This window comes from Dendropsophus ebraccatus, chromosome 10 (genome assembly GCF_027789765.1).
Source record: "Dendropsophus ebraccatus isolate aDenEbr1 chromosome 10, aDenEbr1.pat, whole genome shotgun sequence".
NCBI classification, from domain to species: Eukaryota; Metazoa; Chordata; class Amphibia; order Anura; family Hylidae; genus Dendropsophus; species Dendropsophus ebraccatus.
The window spans coordinates 101,965,474-101,989,918 of NC_091463.1; the positions used below are offsets into that span (position 1 = coordinate 101,965,474).

The 24,445-nt window shown below is 48.5% G+C and overlaps 1 protein-coding gene across 3 annotated transcripts in view; it reads left to right on the forward strand.

The window, feature by feature from the left end:
• Positions 1–24,445, forward strand: part of LOC138802421 (rab proteins geranylgeranyltransferase component A 1-like) — an 88,136-nt gene that overhangs the window by 21,628 nt on the left and 42,063 nt on the right. For all 3 annotated transcript variants that reach the window (XM_069985706.1, XM_069985705.1, XM_069985703.1), the window contains exons 6-8: positions 261–377; positions 454–574; positions 2,949–3,171. In XM_069985706.1, the coding sequence (XP_069841807.1) occupies positions 261–377; positions 454–574; positions 2,949–3,171 (461 nt within the window). The remainder of the gene's footprint in view (positions 1–260; positions 378–453; positions 575–2,948; positions 3,172–24,445) is intronic.

Sequence of the window (24,445 nt, forward strand, 5' to 3'; positions counted from 1 at the left end):
GACTTGAGCTTTGCTGTGAATGAGCACTGATCTTGCAGATCTCCTATTACACAGGGAGATGTGTTGCTGATGAGTGACGATCTGCGACTTGATCAGCGATGTGTTTGCGTGTTGATCAGCTGACCGCTGGCTCTGTTAATATCCGCCGGTTATGGCCCTATGTAATAGGGCTGTTTCCTCAGTATTACTGTCTATGTAGCACTGACATGCTCCGTGGGGCTGTACAGAGCCAGTTTCATCTGTTGCCATTTCCCCTGCAGTTCCTGTATTCCCGCGGATTGTTAATCGATCTTCTCATTAAATCTAATGTAAGTCGCTACACAGAATTCAAGAATGTGACGAGGATCCTCACCTACCATGGCGGGAAGATCGAGCAGGTCAGTTGTGGGGGTGATACGTAGATGGCGGATGTCGTAGTTATATACTATAACACTGACTGTCCGTGTCTGCTAGGTGCCTTGTTCTCGCGCTGACGTCTTCTCCAGCAAACAGCTGTCTATGATCGAGAAGAGAACGCTGATGAAGTTCCTGACATTCTGCTCAGACTATGAACAACATCCAGAAGAATATCAAGGTACAGCCCAGTGTGTACAGTGCTCTATCTACAGACGCTGGAAATGCTGAGAGCTTTACATAATATAGTTATTTAGGATAGGGGTCACCTAGCAGACTCTTCTGTATATAGGGGTCACCTAGCAGACTCCTCTGTATATAGGGGTCACCTAGCAGACTCCTCTGTATATAGGGGTCACCTAGCAGACTCCTGTGTATATAGGGGTCACCTAGCAGACTCCTCTGTATATAGGGGTCACCTAGCAGACTCCTCTGTATATAGGGGTCACCTAGCAGACTCCTGTGTATATAGGGGTCACCTAGCAGACTCCTCTGTATATAGGGGTCACCTAGCAGACTCCTCTGTATATAGGGGTCACCTAGCAGACTCCTCTGTATATAGGGGTCACCTAGCAGACTCCTCTGTATATAGGGGTCACCTAGCAGACTCCTCTGTATATAGGGGTCACCTAGCAGACTCCTCTGTATATAGGGGTCACCTAGCAGACTCCTCTGTATATAGGGGTCACCTAGCAGACTCCTGTTTATATAGGGGTCACCTAGCAGACTCCTCTGTATATAGGGGTCACCTAGCAGACCCCTCTGTATATAGGGGGTCACCTAGCAGACTACTCTGTATATAGGGGTCACCTAGCAGACTCTTCTGTATATAGGGGTCACCTAGCAGACTCCTCTGTATATAGGGGTCACCTAGCAGACTCCTCTGTATATAGGGGTCACCTAGCAGACTCCTGTGTATATAGGGGTCACCTAGCAGACTCCTCTGTATATAGGGGTCACCTAGCAGACTCCTCTGTATATAGGGGTCACCTAGCAGACTCCTCTGTATATAGGGGTCACCTAGCAGACTCTTCTGTATATAGGGGTCACCTAGCAGACTCCTCTGTATATAGGGGTCACCTAGCAGACTCCTCTGTATATAGGGGTCACCTAGCAGACTCCTCTGTATATAGGGGTCACCTAGCAGACTCCTGTTTATATAGGGGTCACCTAGCAGACTCCTCTGTATATAGGGGTCACCTAGCAGACTCCTCTGTATATAGGGGTCACCTAGCAGACTCCTCTGTATATAGGGGTCACCTAGCAGACTCCTGTTTATATAGGGGTCACCTAGCAGACTCCTCTGTATATAGGGGTCACCTAGCAGACCCCTCTGTATATAGGGGGTCACCTAGCAGACTACTCTGTATATAGGGGTCACCTAGCAGACTCTTCTGTATATAGGGGTCACCTAGCAGACTCCTCTGTATATAGGGGTCACCTAGCAGACTCCTCTGTATATAGGGGTCACCTAGCAGACTCCTGTTTATATAGGGGTCACCTAGCAGACTCCTCTGTATATAGGGGTCACCTAGCAGACCCCTCTGTATATAGGGGGTCACCTAGCAGACTACTCTGTATATAGGGGTCACCTAGCAGACTCTTCTGTATATAGGGGTCACCTAGCAGACTACTCTGTATATAGGGGTCACCTAGCAGACTCTTCTGTATATAGGGGTCACCTAGCAGACTCCTCTGTATATAGGGGTCACCTAGCAGACTCCTCTGTATATAGGGGTCACCTTGCAGACTCTTCTGTATATAGGGGTCACCTTGCAGACTCTTCTGTATATAGGGGTCACCTAGCAGACTCCTCTGTATATAGGGGTCACCTAGCAGACTCTTGTGTTGGGTGATGTCTTGCTGTGTTGACGCCGCTCTGTGTAGAGTTGAGGCCGCTCTGTGTAGAGTTGAGGCCGCTCTGTGTAGAGTTGAGGCCGCTCTGTGTAGAGTTGAGGCCGCTCTGTGCAAAGTTGAGGCTGCTCTGTGTAGAGTTGAGGCCGCTCTGTGTAGAGTTGAGGCCGCTCTGTGTAGAGTTGAGGCCGCTCTGTGTAGAGTTGAGGCCGCTCTGTGTAGAGTTGAGGCCGCTCTGTGTAGAGTTGAGGCCGCTCTGTGTAGAGTTGAGGCCGCTCTGTGTAGAGTTGAGGCCGCTCTGTGTAGAGTTGAGGCCGCTCTGTGTAGAGTTGAGGCCGCTCTGTGTAGAGTTGAGGCCGCTCTGTGTAGAGTTGAGGCCGCTCTGTGTAGAGTTGAGGCCGCTCTGTGTAGAGTTGAGGCCGCTCTGTGTAGAGTTGAGGCCGCTCTGTGTAGAGTTGAGGCCGCTCTGTGTAGAGTTGAGGCCGCTCTGTGTAGAGTTGAGGCCGCTCTGTGTAGAGTTGAGGCCGCTCTGTGTAGAGTTGAGGCCGCTCTGTGTAGAGTTGAGGCCGCTCTGTGTAGAGTTGAGGCCGCTCTGTGTAGAGTTGAGGCCGCTCTGTGTAGAGTTGACGTTGCTCTCTGTAGAGTTGATGTACATGGTGTTTTGTGGTTTTGTGATTTTCCCATTTGTGTTTCTCTGGCAGATCTGAAGGATTGCACCTTCTCTGAGTTCCTCCAGTCTAAGCGGTTATCCCCCAGTCTGCAGCACTTTGTCCTCTGTTCTATAGCAATGGTCTCCAAATCCACCAACACTATAGAGGGGCTAAAGGCGACACAACATTTCCTCCGATGTCTCGGGCGATACGGCAATACTCCCTTCCTATTTCACATGTACGGACTGGGAGAGATTCCTCAGTGTTTCTGCAGGTGAGTCCGATAGAATGTAAGACGTCCCCTGACAATGATTGTCTACAGATTTCATCTAGTCCAGGGCTCAATTCAAGTCCTCATGGCCACCAACAGGTTTTAAGGATATCTCATACAAAGAACACCTGTGATACTACCTGATGTGTATAATGATATCTCCTGTAATAATACCTGATGGGTATAATGATATCTCCTGTAATAATACCTGATGGGTATAATTATATATCACCTGTGATACTACCTAATGGGTATAATTATATATCACCTGTGATGCTACCTGATGGGTATAATGATATCACCTGTGATACTACCTGATGGGTATAATGATATCACCTGTGATACTACCTGATGGGTATAATTATATCACCTGTGATACTACCTGATGGGTATAATGATATCACCTGTGATACTACCTGATGAGTATAATGATATCACCTGTGATACTACCTGATGACTATAATGATATCACCTGTGATACTACCTGATGGGTATAAATATATATTACCTGTGATACTACCTGATGGGTATAATGATATTTTACCTGTGATACTACCTGATGGGTATAAATATATATTACCTGTGATACTACCTGATGACTATAATGATATCACCTGTGATACTACCTGATGGGTATAATGATATCACCTGTGATACTACCTGATGACTATAATGATATCACCTGTGATACTACCTGATGGATATAATAATATCACCTGTGATACTACCTGATGACTATAATGATATCACCTATGACACTACCTGATGGATATAATAATATCACCTGTGATACTACCTGATGTGTATAATGATATCTCCTGTAATAATACCTGATGGGTATAATTATATATCACCTGTGATACTACCTGATGGGTATAATGATATCACCTGTGATACTACCTGATGGTTGTAATTATATATTATTTATATATATATATATATATATTATATGATAGAGTTGACGCCGCTCTGTGTAGAGGTGATGCCGCTCTGTGTAGAGGTGACATTGCGCTCTGTGTAGAGGTGACGTTGCGCTCTGTGTAGAGGTGACGCCGCTCTGTGTAGAGGTGACGTTGCGCTCTGTGTAGAGGTGACGTTGCGCTCTGTGTAGAGGTGACGCCGCTCTGTGTAGAGGTGACGCCGCTCTGTGTAGAGGTGACGCCGCTCTGCGTAGAGGTGACGTTGCGCTTTGTGTAGAGGTGACGCCGCTCTGTGTGTAGAGGTGACGCCGCTCTGTGTAGAGGTGACGCCGCTCTGTGTAGAGGTGACGCCGCTCTGTGTAGAGGTGACGCCGCTCTGTGTAGAGGTGACGCCGCTCTGTGTAGAGGTGACGTTGCGCTCTGTGTAGAGGTGACGCCGCTCTGTGTAGAGGTGACGTTGCGCTCTGTGTAGAGGTGACGCCGCTCTGTGTAGAGGTGACGTTGCGCTCTGTGTAGAGGTGACGCCGCTCTGTGTAGAGGTGACGTTGCGCTCTGTGTAGAGGTGAAGCCGCTCTGTGTAGAGGTGACGTTGCACTCTGTGTAGAGGTGACGCCGCTCTGTGTAGAGGTGACGTTGCGCTCTGTGTAGAGGTGACGCCGCTCTGTGTAGAGGTGACGATGCGCTCTGTGTAGAGGTGACGCCGCTCTGTGTAGAGGTGACGCCGCTCTGTGTAGAGGTGACGCCGCTCTGTGTAGAGGTGACGTTGCGCTCTGTGTAGAGGTGACGCCGCTCTGTGTAGAGGTGACGTTGCGCTCTGTGTAGAGGTGACGCCGCTCTGTGTAGAGGTGACGTTGCGCTCTGTGTAGAGGTGATGCCGCTCTGTGTAGAGGTGACGCCGCTCTGTGTAGAGGTGACGCCGCTCTGTGTAGAGGTGACGTTGCGCTCTGTGTAGAGGTGACGCCGCTCTGTGTAGAGGTGACGTTGCGCTCTGTGTAGAGGTGACGCCGCTCTGTGTAGAGGTGACGCCGCTCTGTGTAGAGGTGACGCCGCTCTGTGTAGAGGTGACGTTGTGCTCTGTGTAGAGGTGACGCTGCTCTGTGTAGAGGTGACGTTGCGCTCTGTGTAGAGGTGACGCCGCTCTGTGTAGAGGTGACGTTGCGCTCTGTGTAGAGGTGACGCCGCTCTGTGTAGAGGTGACGCCGCTCTGTGTAGAGGTGACGTTGCGCTCTGTGTAGAGGTGACGCCACTCTGTGTAGAGGTGATGCCGCTCTGTGTAGAGGTGACGCCGCTCTGTGTAGAGGTGACGCCGCTCTGTGTATAGGTGACGTTGCGCTCTGTGTAGAGGTGACGCCGCTCTGTGTAGAGGTGACGCCGCTCTGTGTAGAGGTGACGTTGCGCTCTGTGTAGAGGTGACGTTGCGCTCTGTGTAGAGGTGACGTTGCGCTCTGTGTAGAGGTGACGCCGCTCTGTGTAGAGGTGACGCCGCTCTGTGTAGAGGTGACGCCGCTCTGTATAGAGGTGACGCCGCTCTGTGTAGAGGTATTCTTTTCAGAAAATTATCCACTGTGTAGACAATGATCATAGAAGAGATGCTTATGATGCAAGTGCTATTGTGCACAATTTTATTTTGGTATACAGTGTAGTCACAGACATAAATTCCGACGTTTCGGTGGTGACACCTTTATCAGGGGTCTATGGACATGAAAGATATAGATATTACAATGAGATATGGTTACAAAAAGTAGTAACGTGCACAGGGCTAGGGTAGGATAAGAGGGTAAGGGGTGTGGGTACATGACTCATGGGGGAAGTAACATCCAAATGACAAGTGATATATACATAACAATAACACAATAGTTGCTGGATGGAATATCTGGAGGATGATGAGGAGAGAAGGCAGGGGGATATTCCATAGCTATGAGGGAATACATAGATGTTAGAGAGGCTAAATCATATATGGTAATAACAATAACAGTAACACAGTAGTAGGGCAATATTAGTATAAATGCATGCAGCAGAATTGCTAGAAGGTATAGGATAGAGGACAGTGAAGATAATACAACGATATAGAATCAGAGTACAGCTGGGTAGTACCTGTGTAAGTGGTTGCAGTATATTGGTAGCGGAGTAGTTTAGGTCTGCTGTAAATGAGAATAAAGTCAGGGCTAAGTTATAGGTCATAAGGGGTGTTGTGGCAATGAGGTGTATGGTCTAGGGTTGTTACCTCGTTGGTAACAAGAGGTCCGTGGCGGCTGGGGTCCGAACCGAGTCGGGGATGGTGGGAGCCGGACAGTAGAACTGCAAGAGAGGAGGCCAGTTAACCCGCTATCCCTATACAGAGGAGCTGTGGTGGAAAGAGGTGATAGTTACCCAGGCAGAGACCGTGTGGTGATCCGGATCCAGCGGAGCTTAGTCGCGCAATGATGACGCGGACGTAGTGACGTCCGGACGTCTTATAGGGGCGGCGCATGCGCATTAGTGAGAGCCCGGGACATGTGCGTACTGCGCCTGCGCAGTGACGCGGCAGTAGGGCGGGATGGCGGCGAACCAGGGGCGGACTGAGGGCGGAGCTGAGGTGCTGTATATGTGTAATAGTGAGATGGGAGATGGGTGTGTACTGAGCCGGTGACGCGGGCGCATGCAGGGTGAATAATGATGAGCTCAGGGCGATCTGGGGGCAGAGTAAGATACTAGTGTGCGCATTAGTGGGAATATGGAATTGGAGAGAACAGCAATGCAGCATATTAGTAGGCTGGGGGCGGACTAGGAACAGATGTAAGTATATGTATGTGTATGAGGCACAGAGGAAGGGGACGGGCCCAAGGGGTATAGTAGAGGACAATGATATTAAATATATTGACAGTAGTATGGAAGCAGTAGTATATGGAGAAAGGAGTTAGCAGAGAAAGATATATGAAAAGAAGACATGCATGGAAGAAGTGCTATCATTCCTAAATGCCCATACTACCTGTTCTGGATACTTAGAAGTCATGGTCTGGCCTAAAGAGAAGTAAATATAGATATGATGAATCCACATCAATATGACAATAAAACATGATAATAACAATGCATGTGATGTGACAATTAATAAAACAGTTCATACTCTCTATTAAGTCCATTGGGTTCCAAGGTGCCAAGAGTGTGGATCCAGAAGGCCTCACGTTCTTTCAGTCTCTGGATCCTGTTGCCGCCTCGGCGAGCCAAGGGGATTTGTTCGAGTACTTGAAAGCGTAGTTGTGAGATGTTGTGTCTGGTTGTAATGAAGTGGGCGGGTATGGGTAGCAGTGTTTTGGCGCAGCGGATGGTGGACTTGTGTTGGGAGATACGGTCCCTAACGTGTTGTGTTGTTTCCCCCACATAACCCAAGCCGCATGGACATTTAATGAGGTATACGACGTAGGAGCTATCACATGTGAAGAAGCCTTTTATGGGAAATTGTCTGCCCGTGTGGGGGTGTGTAGCAAAAGGTCCCTTGGTGACATTGGAACATTGGTGACAATGTAGGCATGGGTATGTGCCTTTCCGTTTTGAAGTGAGGAAGGTTTGTCTGCTGGTTTTAGTCAGGGTACCAATATCCGCTTTGACTAGACGGTCACGAAGGTTGGAAGGTCGTTTGTGGCACATGAGTGGTGGTTGTTGGAATTCTGCAATGTCTGGGTAGGCTTTGGCGAGTAGATCCCAGTGTGCTGAAATGTTCTTTTGTATGAGTGGTGAGAAGGGGTGATATGTGTTGACGAATGCCACCCTAGGAGGTTTAGGTTCGGTACTTCTGCTGTTGTTAATGGTCAGGGATCTATAAATACCCGTAGAGCCGGGTGGATAACCTCTATTGGTAAATTTATTGGCCATCTCTTTGAGTCGTGATTGTCTTGTCATGTCATCTGATACTATCCTATGCACTCTACAGTATTGTGATTTAGGCAGCGAGTTCTTGACTGCTCGGGGATGACAACTGCTATAGTGAAGAAGGCTGTTCCTATCCGTTGGTTTCACATATAGGTCGGTGCTGATGTGTCCTGTAGTGTCCTTTGTGATCTGAGTGTCAAGGAAGTTAATAGTTGTGGTGTCAGAGTGGATTGTGAATTTGAGATTAGGGCTGTGGGTGTTAATGTCACTGAAGAATTGTTGTAAGGAGTCGTTGGTGCCTGTCCAGATGCAAAAGATATCGTCTATAAATCTTTTCCAAATGCGAATGTTGTTGCTTAGGGGGTGTGTGTAGATGACCTCATTCTCGAACTGGGCCATAAACGCGTTAGCGTATGGAGGTGCCACGTTCGAGCCCATTGCTGTCCCGGCTATCTGCATATAGTATTGGTCCCCGAAAAGAAAGTAATTTTTTGTGAGGATGATATGCAATAGTTCAAGGCAGAATTCCTTCTGATTATGCGTCAGATTTGTGTCGTTATCTAGAAGATTTCTAGTGGCTCGCAGTCCCTCAGTATGAGGGATGCAGGTGTACAGACTGCAGACATCTAGGGTTACCAGAATGCTGTCATGGGGTACTGGGTTGGTGTTGTTGATGTGTGTCAGAAAGTCCGAAGTATCGAGTAGGAAGGAGCGAGTACGTCTAATGATGGGTGTCAGTATTTTTTCAACAAATTTGGCTAATGGTGATAGGATGGAATCGGTGGAAGCAACTATAGGGCGTCCGGGTGGTTTCTGTAGGTCCTTGTGAATCTTGGGTAATGTATAGAAAACTGGTATTACAGGATAGTGGTTGGTCAGGAATTCGTGTAGTTGAGAGTCAATGGTGTTGTTTGTAGTGTATTTGTCTAGTATATTGCAGATGTCTTGCCTAATGTTCGAGGTGGGGTCCCTGTCTATGGGGATGTACGTGTTATTGTCGTGGAGTTGTGACTGTATTTCTGCTGTATAGTAGGAGCGGTCCATGATGACTATGGCTCCGCCCTTGTCTGCTGGTTTGATGATAAGTTCTTTGTCCTTAGCCAGTGTGTCTAAAGCTAAGCGTTCTTCATGGCGCAGTACGCACATGTCCCGGGCTCTCACTAATGCGCATGCGCCGCCCCTATAAGACGTCCGGACGTCACTACGTCCGCGTCATCATTGCGCGACTAAGCTCCGCTGGATCCGGATCACCACACGGTCTCTGCCTGGGTAACTATCACCTCTTTCCACCACAGCTCCTCTGTATAGGGATAGCGGGTTAACTGGCCTCCTCTCTTGCAGTTCTACTGTCCGGCTCCCACCATCCCCGACTCGGTTCGGACCCCAGCCGCCACGGACCTCTTGTTACCAACGAGGTAACAACCCTAGACCATACACCTCATTGCCACAACACCCCTTATGACCTATAACTTAGCCCTGACTTTATTCTCATTTACAGCAGACCTAAACTACTCCGCTACCAATATACTGCAACCACTTACACAGGTACTACCCAGCTGTACTCTGATTCTATATCGTTGTATTATCTTCACTGTCCTCTATCCTATACCTTCTAGCAATTCTGCTGCATGCATTTATACTAATATTGCCCTACTACTGTGTTACTGTTATTGTTATTACCATATATGATTTAGCCTCTCTAACATCTATGTATTCCCTCATAGCTATGGAATATCCCCCTGCCTTCTCTCCTCATCATCCTCCAGATATTCCATCCAGCAACTATTGTGTTATTGTTATGTATATATCACTTGTCATTTGGATGTTACTTCCCCCATGAGTCATGTACCCACACCCCTTACCCTCTTATCCTACCCTAGCCCTGTGCACGTTACTACTTTTTGTAACCATATCTCATTGTAATATCTATATCTTTCATGTCCATAGACCCCTGATAAAGGTGTCACCACCGAAACGTCGGAATTTATGTCTGTGACTACACTGTATACCAAAATAAAATTGTGCACAATAGCACTTGCATCATAAGCATCTCTTCTATGATCATTGTCTACACAGTGGATAATTTTCTGAAAAGAATATCTCTGCTTTCCACTTGTAAGAACCAGACCGAGTGTCACTCCTTACGCCTATAAAAGCTCTGTGTAGAGGTGACGTTGCGCTCTGTGTGGAGGTGACGCTGCTCCGTGTAGAGGTGATGTTGCGCTCTGTGTAGAGGTGACGTTGCGCTCTGTGTAGAGGTGACGCCGCTCTGTGTAGAGGTGACGTTGCGCTCTGTGTAGAGGTGACGTTGCGCTCTGTGTAGAGGTGACGTTGCGCTCTGTGTAGAGGTGACGCCGCTCTGTGTAGAGGTGACGCCGCTCTGTGTAGAGGTGACGCCGCTCTGTGTAGAGGTGACGTTGCACTCTGTGTAGAGGTGACGTTGCGCTCTGTGTAGAGGTGACGCCGCTCTGTGTAGAGGTGACGCCGCTCTGTGTAGAGGTGACGTTGCGCTCTGTGTAGAGGTGACTTTGCGCTCTGTGTAGAGGTGACGCCGCTCTGTGTAGAGGTGATGTTGCGCTCTGTGTAGAGGTGACGTTGCGCTCTGTGTAGAGGTGACGCCGCTCTGTGTAGAGGTGACGCCGCTCTGTGTAGAGGTGACGTTGCGCTCTGTGTAGAGGTGACGTTGCGCTCTGTGTAGAGGTGACGCCACTCTGTGTAAAGTCGACGCTGCTCTCTGTAGAGGTGACGCCGCTCTGTGTAGAGGTGACGTTGCGCTCTGTGTAGAGGTGACGTTGCGCTCTGTGTAGAGGTGACGCCGCTCTGTGTAGAGGTGACGCCGCTCTGTGTAGAGGTGACGCCGCTCTGTGTAGAGGTGACGCCGCTCTGTGTAGAGGTGACGCCGCTCTGTGTAGAGGTGACGCCGCTCTGTGTAGAGGTGACGTTGCGCTCTGTGTAGAGGTGACGCCGCTCTGTGTAGAGGTGACTTTGCGCTCTGTGTAGAGGTGACGCTGCTCTGTGTAGAGGTGACGTTGCGCTCTGTGTAGAGGTGACGCTGCTCTGTGTAGAGGTGACGTTGCGCTCTGTGTAGAGGTGACGCCGCTCTGTGTAGAGGTGACGTTGCGCTCTGTGTAGAGGTGACGCTGCTCTGTGTAGAGGTGACGCTGCTCTGTGTAGAGGTGACGTTGCGCTCTGTGTAGAGGTGACGTTGCGCTCTGTGTAGAGGTGACGTTGCGCTCTGTGTAGAGGTGACGCCGCTCTGTGTAGAGGTGACGCCGCTCTGTGTAGAGGTGACGCCGCTCTGTGTAGAGGTGACGCTGCTCTGTGTAGAGGTGACGTTGCGCTCTGTGTAGAGGTGACGCCGCTCTGTGTAGAGGTGACGTTGCACTCTGTGTAGAGGTGACGTTGCGCTCTGTGTAGAGGTGACGCCGCTCTGTGTAGAGGTGACGTTGCACTCTGTGTAGAGGTGACGTTGCGCTCTGTGTAGAGGTGACGCCGCTCTGTGTAGAGGTGACGCCGCTCTGTGTAGAGGTGACGTTGCGCTTTGTGTAGAGGTGACGCCGCTCTGTGTAGAGGTGACGCCGCTCTGTGTAGAGGTGACGTTGCGCTCTGTGTAGAGGTGACGCCGCTCTGTGTAGAGGTGACGTTGCGCTCTGTGTAGAGGTGACGCCGCTCTGTGTAGAGGTGACGCCGCTCTGTGTAGAGGTGACGCCGCTCTGTGTAGAGGTGACGTTGCGCTCTGTGTAGAGGTGACGTTGCGCTCTGTGTAGAGGTGACGCCGCTCTGTGTAGAGGTGACGCCGCTCCGTGTAGAGGTGACGTTGCACTCTGTGTAGAGGTGACGTTGCGCTCTGTGTAGAGGTGACGCCGCTCTGTGTAGAGGTGACGCCGCTCTGTGTAGAGGTGACGTTGCGCTCTGTGTAGAGGTGACGCCGCTCTGTGTAGAGGTGACGCCGCTCTGTGTAGAGGTGACGTTGCGCTCTGTGTAGAGGTGACGCCGCTCTGTGTAGAGGTGACGTTGCGCTCTGTGTAGAGGTGACGCCGCTCTGTGTAGAGGTGACGCCGCTCTGTGTAGAGGTGACGTTGCGCTCTGTGTAGAGGTGACGCCGCTCTGTGTAGAGTTGAGGCCGCTCTGTGTAGAGGTGACGCCGCTCTGTGTAGAGGTGATGCCGCTCTGTGTAGAGGTGACGCTGCTCTGTGTAGAGGTGACGCCGCTCTGTGTAGAGGTGACGTTGCGCTCTGTGTAGAGGTGACGTTGCGCTCTGTGTAGAGGTGACGCCGCTCTGTGTAGAGGTGACGCCGCTCTGTGTAGAGGTGACGCCGCTCCGTGTAGAGGTGACGTTGCGCTCTGTGTAGAGGTGACGTTGCGCTCTGTGTAGAGGTGACGCCGCTCTGTGTAGAGGTGACGCCGCTCTGTGTAGAGGTGACGCCGCTCTGTGTAGAGGTGACGTTGCGCTCTGTGTAGAGGTGACACCGCTCTGTGTAGAGGTGACGTTGCGCTCTGTGTAGAGGTAACACCGCTCTGTGTAAAGTCGACGCTGCTCTGTGTAAAGTTGACGCTGCTCTCTGTAGAGTTGATGTACATGTGTTTCGTGGTTTTGTGATTTCCCCTTTGTGTGTCCCCTATATGTGATATTACCTGATGGGCATAATTATATATCACCTGTGATACTACCTAATGGGTATAATGATATCACCTGTGATATTACCTGATGGTATAATGATATCACCTGTGATACTACCTAATGGGTATAATGATATCACCTGTGATACTACCTGATGAGTATAATGATACTACCTGATGGGTATAATTATATATCACCTGTGATAATATCTGATGGGTATAATTATATATCACCTGTGATAATATCTGATGGGTATAATTATATATCACCTGCTGTGGTAATACCTGATAAGTATAATTATATATCACCTGTGAAATACTAAGGAAATCTTCAAAACATGACCTCTTGGTGGCCATAAAGACTGGAATAGAGAACCACTGATCCAGTCATGCATCCCTATGCCGGTAGCATTATATCCTATAGAAATGTTTGCATCCAGTCTAGAGGATGGTGTGCCCTCCAGGCCGATACGGCTTACCTGTGCTGATACATTGTAGCAAACTAGAGAGCATCTGTAGAATATCTCTGTTTCTCTCAGACGCTAAATAGATTTTTTCAAGCATGTAGTGATACGTTTACCTTTCACGATCAGTCGCTTCCAGATCAGCGGTTGGATCCTCTGCTAATCCGGTAGTTTCGAGGCCCAACTCTCAGGAAGGGAACCAGTGTGACGCCAGGGCTGCAGCAAGATGCTGTCCTCCTCTCCCACATACAGCTGGATTAACAGGCCCAACTACTCCCAACTACTCCATCCCCTGATGAAGAGACCACTCCGGTCTAGAAGCACGCAATGCAGAACCCTTTTGTATATGTTTTTATTATTTTAATAAAGTAGTTTTTTATACTTTATCTGTCGTTAGTTGCTGCGCCTGTTAATCCTGCTGTATTCGGGAGAGGAGGACGGCATCCTGCCAAAAGCATAACCCATTGTCATCCATAAACATTGCGTTGTATTATATGAACAATCAAAAATTCCCATGTTCCATTGAGAGACTAATAATAAAAAAAATACATGTAATTAGGGCTGGGTGATATACCGCAAAAATACCGATATCGACTGTGCCCTCGGTAAACTGACCTGTATGTATGACAGGTTGGTATCTTCGGTGTTTCATTGACGTCACCGCCAGTCCTCCTGCTGAGAGCATGCGCCGCCACACAATATCCGCTACTCTCCGGCCTCACAGCTATCTGTCCTCAGGGAGGAGGAAGATGTCTAAGGCTGAAGGAGGGGGCGGCACCCGGGGGGGGGGGGAGGAGGAGGAGGTACTCAGGGACTCTGGTGCCTGATCATACCTCTCTGTATGGGACAGATGCATAAACAGTTGTGACTGTTAGTACCCCCACTCTGGTGCACTACTCTGGACTGAGGTGCCCCCCCATGATCACAGAGTAGGTCCTCTATTGTAGACCTCTGTATGACCTGAGACTTAGGATTCTCAGCTGTAGGCTGAGACCCCAATGAAGAAAGGATGCGATGACCTCCTATAGGCTGAGACCCCAATGAGGAGAGGATGAGATGACCTTCTATAGGCTGAGACCCCAATGAGGAGAGGATGAGATGACCTCCTATAGGCTGAGACCCCAATGAGGAGAGGATGAGATGACCTCTTATAGGCTGAGACCCCAATGAGGAGAGGATGAGATGACCTCCTATAGGCTGAGACCCCAATGAGGAGAGGATGAGATGACCTCCTATAGGCTGAGACCCCAATGAGGAGCGGTGAGATGACCTCCTATAGGCTGAGACCCCAATGAGGAGAGGATGAGATGACCTCCTATAGGCTGAAACCCCAATGAGGAGAGGATGAGATGACCTACTATAGGCTGAGACCCCAATGAGGAGAGGATGAGATGACCTCCTATAGGCTGAGACCCCAATGAGGAGAGGATGAGATGACCTCCTATAGGCTGAGACCCCAATGAGGAGCGGATGAGATGACCTCCTATAGGCTGAGACCCCAATGTGGAGCGGATGAGATGACCTCCTATAGGCTGAGACCCCAATGAGGAGAGGATGAGATGACCTCCTATAGGCTGAGACCCCAATGAGGAGAGGATGAGATGACCTCCTATAGGCTAAGACCTCAATGAGGAGAGGATGAGATGACCTCCTATAGGCTGAGACCCCAATGAGGAGAAGATGAGATGACCTCCTATAGGCTGAGACCCCAATGAGGAGAGGATGAGATGACCTCCTATAGGCTGAGACCCCAATGAGGAGAGGATGAGATGACCTCCTATAGGCTGAGACCCCAATGAGGAGAGGATGAGATGACCTCCTATAGGCTAAAACCTCAATGAGGAGAGGATGAGATGACCTCCTATAGGCTGAGACGCCAATGAGGAGAGGATGAGATGACCTCCTATAGGCTGAGACCCCAATGACGAAAGGATGAGATGACCTCCTATAGGCTGAGACCCCAATGAGGAGAGGATGAGATGACCTCCTATAGGCTGAGACCCTCCCCCCAAAATTCTGCACCTTGGCCTCCCAAATGTTTTTTTGTTTAATTAAAAGAAAAAAGAGGAAACTTTATAAAACTTTAACAAACTGTCTTAAATTTTAGCATCACGGCAATTGTCCTGACCCAGAGAGTAACGTTATAATGTTATAATCCATAATGACCCCCAAAAACGATGGCACCCTTCTGTTTATAGTGTGTTTATCCTATTTTAGTTTAGATCAGTGATCCCTAACCTGTGTCTCTCCAGCAAAACTACAACTCCCAGCATGCCCTGTTAGGAATATAGAGCTTAGAATTCATGTCATTTACGTCCAGAGCTGTATTCATACTTCTGCTGGTGGGAGGAATTTATAGCAAACACTTTATTTGCATCTTCTTTGAGATCCCATCATGCACTGTTCGATGTTTTGTGGTATTTCTATAGCTATAGCTTAACACGGCATCTTCCACAATGCATAGCAGCGGAGCGTGCCCTGTGATGACACCGTCCAGGGAATGAAGAGAGATATATGGTCCTGCAGCCTGAGAACTAGCAGAATTATGAATGCAGCTCTGGATGTGGATTTGTAGTAAAGTAATGGAATGTATCTGTATCTTGGGGAAGGGGGCATTCCCTGACAAAGTTGTCGCCTATCCTCAGTATAGGGGTACTAGCTGATGGCTGGGCCCCCACACAATCTTGAGAACTGCTGATTTCTATGGAAACACCTGCATACAGGGTCACACAGGAGAACCCCTTTAAGTAAGATATGATGTACATGACATTTACACTGAATAAGAGCGGTCATGTGTGCGGGGTGATGGGTGATGTCAGGCCGCCCCATCACCCCCTGTAATAACCAGCCACATTGTGCACAGCAGCAGGTGCTCTGCACATACCAGCCTCAGGTTAATGGGGAGGATTTCTGGTTCGCTCTGCTGCTCCGCGATGGGAAAGTCTCTGTGAGCCGCTGATGGATGGAAGAGAAGTGTCAGAGATGAATGCAGGAACAGCGGCTTCTTCTGTATGAAGTGTCAGAGGGGTGACATTCCTACCCGCTGACGTCCTGCCCCAGCTGAGGTGCATGCATTATAACATTGGATTGTTTGTATGGGGGTCAGATATAAGAAGGAAGGGGTTATGGCTAACCTCAAGATTCCAGGAATACTCTATACAGGGGTACAAGTAAGATTATAGATGAATAATGTGTCTGACTCCAAAGCCTGTATTATACTCCAGAGCTGCACTCACTGTTCTGCTGGTGGGGTCACTGTGTACATACATTACATTACTGATCCTGTACTGATCCTGAGTTACATCCTGTATTATACTCCAGAGCTGCACTCACTGTTCTGCTGGTGGGGTCACTGTGTACATACATTACATTACTGATCCTGAGTTACATCCTGTATTACACTCCAGAGCTGCACTCACTATTCTGCTGGTGGGGTCACTGTGTACATACATTACATTACTGATCCTGAGTTACATCCTGTATTACACTCTAGAGCTGCACTCACTATTCTGCTGGTGGGGTCCCTGTGTACATACATTACTGATCCTGTACTGATCCTGAGTTGCATCCTGTATTATACCCCAGAGCTGCACTGTTACATTTTGTAGTTCAGCATTGACTACTGCCACCTCCAGAGCTGTGCTCCGCAGTGTGATGCCTGCTCTCTGCACATTGTATACCGGTGTGACCTCTGACACGTCGGCACTTTATGGGTCTCTTTATGGGACCCCCGGCTGTTATGACGCTGGTGACCAGAGGCCTTGGCGTCGCTCTCTGTCCTCATCGCTCTCGCAGGTTATATCTCCGTTTTATCTCCCGTCTGATTAAAAGTCGAATCCGTCCATCACTGTGAGGTGAAAATTGTAAATAGAGCGAGGGGCGGACTGCGGCTGCCGGCATTACACACCTCCCCCGCTGCTGATTTCACCTCAAAATTATATTTCGGAGTCCCAAATGTGACACGTCTGAGCGTTTTATCACCGGGCGGTAATGAAGAATATTTCCGTCCTATTGTTTAGTATGTATAGTAAAGTGGTGAGTGCGGCGTCCATACATCATCCCTCCCCGCCGTTATCTGCAGCTTATCAGCACAAGGTGTCGTTTGGCGGGTGATTTCTAGCCGCCATCCCACATTCCATTTTAATGTAAAGCTCTTAAGCGATTCTCGCGGCCGGTTACTCCGCGTGTTCTCATCAAGGCTACTGTTATATATGGCGCGCATACATATTTATGGGAATGATCCAAAGACATTTGGAAGTCACATCCTTCCTCTCATCGTCGGCTTTGCTGCATAAACAGAGACCAAAAGTGTCGCCTTATCGTGTACCCGGTGACAGCCTTTACCCTCCGCGCCATTTATATGGACAAGAAGGAAAAACTTCTCTCTGTGGCTGAGAGGACTACGGTGGCTTGTGTCAGAATACAGGTGGTGGCCATTGGTAAGATTTTCTTCACCTGTAGGTCTCCAGCTGTTGCAGAACTACAACCCCCAGCATGCCCAGACAGCCAACAGCTGTTTCATCCTGTATTATACTCCAGAGCTGCACTCACTATTCTGCTGATGGGGTCACTGTGTATTCACATACTACTGCATACATGCTGCGGTGTTTAGCTCACAGAGTATTTCCCAGATATATATGGATACAATAGCAGTAGATCCTGTGTGAAGTTATAGACCAGGATACACAGTAACAGTTATGATGGGTTGGGGCCCTCAATGCTCGGTAGAGACGGGTGAAGTGTGTGGCAAGGGGCTTCACTTTGTGGCTTGTTACATTGGTCGGGTTATGTCATAAGTTTATGGAGCCCGGCACCTCCAGCGAGTATGGGAGGGAGGCGCTCTGCTGCAACAAACCAGACCCCAAAACTTTTGAAAGGTTTATTTTAAAGGAGTACTACTCTGGATAAAAAGTTTTCTTTTCAGGTTAACTGGTATCAGAAAATTATATAGATTTAAAAATATTACATCTTCCCGTACTTATCAGCTGCTGTATGTCCTGCAGGAATCGCCCCCCTCCTCAGGGGCAGCCCTGCATTGATGGGGATCGCTATCCTCCTCAGGGGTAGCCCTGCTTGTGATTGTGATCGCTATCCTCCTTAGGGGCAGTCCTGCATGTGATGGTGATCGCTATCCTCCTCAGGGGCAGCCCTGCATGTGATGGTGATCGCTATCCTCCTCAGGGGCAGCCCTGCATGTGATGGGGATCGCCCCCCTCCTCAGGGGCAGCCCTGCATGTGATGGGGATCGCTCCCCTCCTCAGGGGCAGCTCTGCATGTGATGGGGATCGCTCCCCTCCTCAGGGGCAGCCCTGCATGTGATGGGGATCGCTATCCTCCTCAGGGGCAGCCCTTCATGTGATGGGGATCGCTCCCCTCCTCAGGGGCAGCCCTGCATGTGATGGGGATCGCTCCCCTCCTCAGGGGCAGCCCTGCATGTTATGGGGATCACTCCCCTCCTCAGGGGCAGCTCTGCATGTGATGGGGATAGCTCCCCTCCTCAGGGGCAGCCCTGCATGTGATGAGGATCGCTCCCCTCCTCAGGGGCAGCCCTGCATGTGATGGGGATCGCTATCCTCCTCAGGGGCAGCCCTTCATGTGATGGGGATCGCTCCCCTCCTCAGGGGCAGCCCTGCATGTGATGGGGATCGCTCCCCTCCTCAGGGGCAGCCCTGTATGTGATGGGGATAGCTCCCCTCCTCAGGGGCAGCCCTGCATGTGATGGGGATCGCTATCCTCCTCAGGGGCAGCCCTGCATGTGATGAGGATCGCTATCCTTCTCAGGGGCAGCCCTGCATGTGATGGTGATGGCTATCCTCCTCAGGGGCAGCCCTGCATGTGATGGGGATCGCTCCCCTCCTCAGGGGCAGCCCTGTATGTGATGGGGATCGCTCCCCTCCTCAGGGGCAGCCCTGCATGTGATGGGGATCGCTCCCCTCCTCATGGGCAGCCCTGCATGTGATGGTGATGGCTTTCCTCCTCAGGGGCAGCCCTGCGTGTGATGGGGATCTCCTGGCCCCCCTCCTCAGAGATCACAGCCCCCCTCAGTGTTATATAGTAACAAACCTATATATCAGTACAATCTGTACAGGACAGGTGGGGTGCCTCGGTTAGTTGTCCCATAGGGTGACGGGTGCATCAGAGCGGAGTTTGTTGCCCCGCCGGCAGATGCACCTGGGCCGATCTATGACAGTGCAGCCGTCTCAGCCATGATGGATGGATGGATGGAGAAAGTAACTCGATAATCTTCATTTTCTTTGCAGGTTATTCACAGATCATTGAGCATTATCGTTAATAAAGCGATGGCGGCGCCTGTGCCCTTGGTGCTCGGCTCTGCAGGAAAATGTCCTTACTGTCACTAATCCCAGCACAGCGCACACTCACCTCTATCCATCACAGCGCACACTCACCTCTATCCATCACAGTGCACACTCACCTCTACCCAGCACAGCGCACACTCACCTCTACCCATGACAGCGCACACTCACCTCTATCCATGACAGCGCACACTCACCTCTATCCATCACAGCGCACACTCACCTCTATCCATCACAGCGCACACTCACCTCTATCCATCACAGCGCACACTCACCTCTATCCATCACAGTGTACACTCACCTCTATCCATCACAGCGCGCACTCACCTCTACCCAACACAGCGCGCACTCACCTCTGCCCAGCACAGCGCACACTCACCTCTATCCATCACAGCGCACACTCACCTCTATCCATCACAGTGCACACTCACCTCTATCCATCGCAGCGCACACTCACCTCTATCCATCGCAGTGCACACTCACCTCTATCCATCGCAGCGCACACTCACCTCTATCCATCGCAGCGCACACTCACCTCTATCCATCGCAGTGTACACTCCCCTCTATCCATCACAGCGCGCACTCACCTCTATCCATCACAGCGCGCACTCACCTCTATCCATCACAGCGCGCACTCACCTCTATATCACAGCGCACACTCACCTCTATCCATCACAGCGCACACTCACCTCTATCCATCACAGCGCACACTCACCTCTACCCAGCACAGCGCACGCTCACCTCTGCCCAGCACAGCGCATGCTCAACTCTACTCTACGCTCAACTCAACTACTACTCTAATGTATGTACACTGTGACCTCACCAGCATTATAGTGAGTGCAGCTCTAGAGTATAATACAGGATGTAACTCAGGGTCAGTACAGGATAAGTGTTGTACGTGTCAGTGACTTGTATGTAACATTACACTAATCCGCAGACTCAGGCATCACATTCTATTTGTAGATTTCCATGTTGGTTCCTTTCTCTTTACGTTCCACCAGTGATCCCTTTGCTCAGTGATCTGGTTCCTCCCAGGTTCTAGTGATGTCCGGCTTTGTGGCTGCACTGATGTGATCCAGTGTAACATCCTGATCCATTTTCTCCTTATTCCTTGTGACTTGTTGAAGTTCAGCACAATTCATTGTTTGTAGATATGGGGGGGGGTCAGAATCCTGTCCTGCCGCGCCACTAAAAATAATCTACTGTAGTAAAGTATAGAGTCAGTGTATCGGGGACCTCCCGGCATCTGTCCTGTCTGATCTCTCCCTGAGGCCTCCAGCGCCCGTGTGTAAGGTTCATCTCCAGCGAGAATCTATATCTATAAAATCGTATGTAGTCTCTCTAGGAGTAAGTCCTATATATCTGATGTTTGTGGAGGCAAATTAATTATATCCTATATGTCTGATGCTTGTGAAGGCGAATTAATTACAGGAGATATTTAAAATATATCACAATTTTTAAAATTTCATAAATTCATAGTAATAAACATAATTATATGGGATAAATCAAAACAAATAAGTGGTTCAATTCATAGGTAAAATAAACAGTAACACTGTTGTGCACAAAGTTATCTATTCTTCACTGAGAAAAGGAGAGAGCATACTCCTGAAACGCGTCTGAAAAAGATAACTAAATTGATAAAGATATTTGGCACACATCCATCTACTCCCGCACTCGCTGGAACCGTGGCCAAAGATTCAAACGAGCGCGCGTTCTACACCATGCGGACACAGTGACAGCTCCCTGTGAATCCTGCACACGCCGATAAGGAGAACAGCAGAGACCGGAGAGCGACACACTTCAAAGCCCGGCTGATCCATTCCCAACACGGCTACTGACTATTGGATATCTGGTGAGAGGTGGTTTATCCACCAATACAGTTTGTACGCAACACCAGCTACGCTGATTACAAACACTCACCACATCGCATCTTATCTGTAATGTACACGTAACAGATTGTCCCTTCTCTCTTATGCATACAAAGTGAGATCTATGAAACTGGGATATATATGTGGGACACAGCATCATTTGCAACTAAGATACATTTGCGGATACAGTGTACAACCAGATAAAGGGCAAATAAACTAAGCCCCATCTATACATTACAACAATACTACGGAATTACAACTAATTATCATCTAGTTCCAAAGCAGTACGGGGCAAGAGGCCAGAGAGCTCAAATGCCATGAGAACATTCATTCCATATGTAAATTGCGATTTATAGCGAGAGAACAACCAGCGCAGGGGCCCTGCGCTGACGTTCTATCTCCAGCAAACTACATTACAAAACGTTGAATTTTACTGTTTATTTTACCTATGAATTGAACCACTTATTTTTTTATTTATTTATCCCATATAATTATGTATATTACTATGAATTTATGAAATTTTAATTGTTGTTTTTTATAAGATAAAATTGTGATATATTTTAAATATCTCCTGTAATTAATTCGCCTTCACAAGCATCAGACATATAGGATATAATTAATTTGCCTCCATAAACATCAGATATATAGGACTTACTCCTAGAGAGCCTACATACGATTTTATTCTATAAGTATTCTTGGGCGTTAGAATAGTAGTGCACTCGGAGTATATATCCTCCAACACTTTCCAATTCCATAGTAGGGTGCAGCGAACATACACTGTACATTTCTTCAAAGAATCTATATCTATCTATAGAGAGTATCAGCCAGGCCAGGACCCTCCTACCTGGGGGGCTATAGAGGGGTGTAGATGCTCTCTGCTCATCTATAGATTTACAGCACTTAATAATATAATAAGGAGTTGTAGGATTGGTTTTTGTGGTGTATCAGGTGCAAGTGTTCTACACAGCATAAATAATAAAAAAATAAATAAATAAATAAATAAAAAAAAAAAAAAAAAAAAATATATATATATATATATATATATATATATATATATATATCACATCACCAGTAATATGTTACACTTTATGTGGGAGTAAAACTCCCGGAATCCACAGCATCTCAGTTCATGTTGTGGTGTCTTGTAATATCACTATATGATTGTAAGGGTCTCTGGGACCTCTACTGATCATGGAAGTGATGAGAACGCAGATCAGGTAAATCCCTGTTTACATTAATAGTGCCAACATCCCCACTACACCACTGTGCAGGTGAAACCAAGGAAGAGGATGCAGAAGAAAATACTTTTTAAATCAACTTGTGTCAGAAAGTTATATAGATTTGTAATTTACTTCTATTAAAAAAATTTCCTGTCTTTCAGTACTTATTAGCTGCTGTATGTCCTGCAGGAAGTGGTGTATTCTCTCCTGTGTGACACAGTGCTCTCTGCTGCCACCTCTGTCCATGTCAGGAACTGTCCAGAGCAGGAGTTTTTTTTTTATGGGCATTTACTGCAGCTCTGGACAGTTCCTGACATGGACAGAGGTGGCAGCAGAGAGCACTGTGTCAGACTGGAGAGAATACACCACTTCCTACAGGACATACAGCAGCTGATAAGTACTGGAAGACTGGAATTTTTTTTACAAATCTATATAACTTTATTATACCAGTTTATTTGAAAAGAAAACTTTTTTTTACATAGTATCCCTTTAAAATTTGAACCCAGTTTTGGGAATTAAATTACAAATCTGTATTAACTTTTTGACAGCAGTTGATTTAAAAACATTTTTTACTCCTTTAACAATATTAAGAGATATGCAGCCTTAGAAACCTGTAATTTAGGCCTGCTCTGGACAGTTCCTGACATGGACAGAGGTGGCAGCAGAGAGCACTGTGTCAGACTGGAGAGAATACACCACTTCCTGCAGGACGTACAGCAGCTGAAAAGTACGGAAAGACTGTAGATTTTTTTTATTGTAAGTAAATTACAAATATCTGGCACCAGTTGATTTGGAAGAACATTTTTTGTGGTTGTAAAGAAGCCCTTTAACATGATAAATTTAGCATAAAACTTGATAGGAACATAAGACCCAAGGATCGTTGGGAAGAAACCCTGTGCAGAGAATCATAGAGGAATCAGGTTATCCCATGAGATGTAAATCCCCTTAGACCCGTCTGTCGTCCTCGCTGCTCTGATCTATTGTTCTATCTATTGTATTATTACTACCTCCCCTTCTCTTTCTTCCCTGTGCGGTGTGATTGGCGTCTCATCCCCCCCCCATCCCGGCCTCCGCAGCAGATGCGCCGAGCCTCCAGCCTCTCCTCTTTTCCTGTTACATTAGTGTTTAATTAAAGCAAACAAGTCATCGGTGGCGTTTAGCTTCTCCGCGAAACGTAATGAAGATTTATTCTGGGAGTGACCTTCACCGTATTAACCCCGACCGTAATCAGCAGAATTAATAAAATAATCAAATTATCCACAGCCTCATAAATCACGGCGCGCCGGCCTGTCACGGCCGCCCGCTATTAATGGGGCCTATTGTTTTGCAGCTGTATTAAAAATTACAAGTGCTGATTCTCGCTTTGATAGAAGCTGAAATGGCATTTAAAGGGCTGCGCAGGACGGGGCGGCCCGGACCGGCATTTTCACAACTCTTCATTTTGCCGTAATATGATTTGAAGTCAGGAGGGCAAAGTTGAAGCGGAGTGCACGGTGCGAGCGTCTGTCAGCAGAACTCCACTTATTGCTGGTGACAGGAGCAAGTTCATGGGGGGGAGCAGATCTCTTTACCCATCTGTCATTCAGGGGTTAATGCTCCATCAAGGTTCTGCTAAGGGCAAAGCAGACCCCAGAAATTCAGTGTATCCCCCTTTATAGCACAGGGGCCCTCCCAGCTTGTTGCTCTGATAACCATCGCTTGTTTCTCACGTTTGCAGAGAGTTACAGGATTGGGCTGTCAGCGCCTCCTCCTCTCTGCTCCTGCCGGCTGTCCAGGCTGTGTGGCCGGGCTCAGCACAATCATACACTACTGTGTGGCCGAGCTCAGCACAATCATACACTGCTGGCTGTCCAGGCTGTGTGGCCGGGCTCAGCACAATCATACACTGCTGGCTGTCCAGGCTGTGTGGCCGGGCTCAGCACAATCATACACTGCTGTGTGGCCGAGCTCAGCACAATCATACACTGCTGGCTGTCCAGGCTGTGTGGCCGGGCTCAGCACAATCATACACTGCCGGCTGTCCGG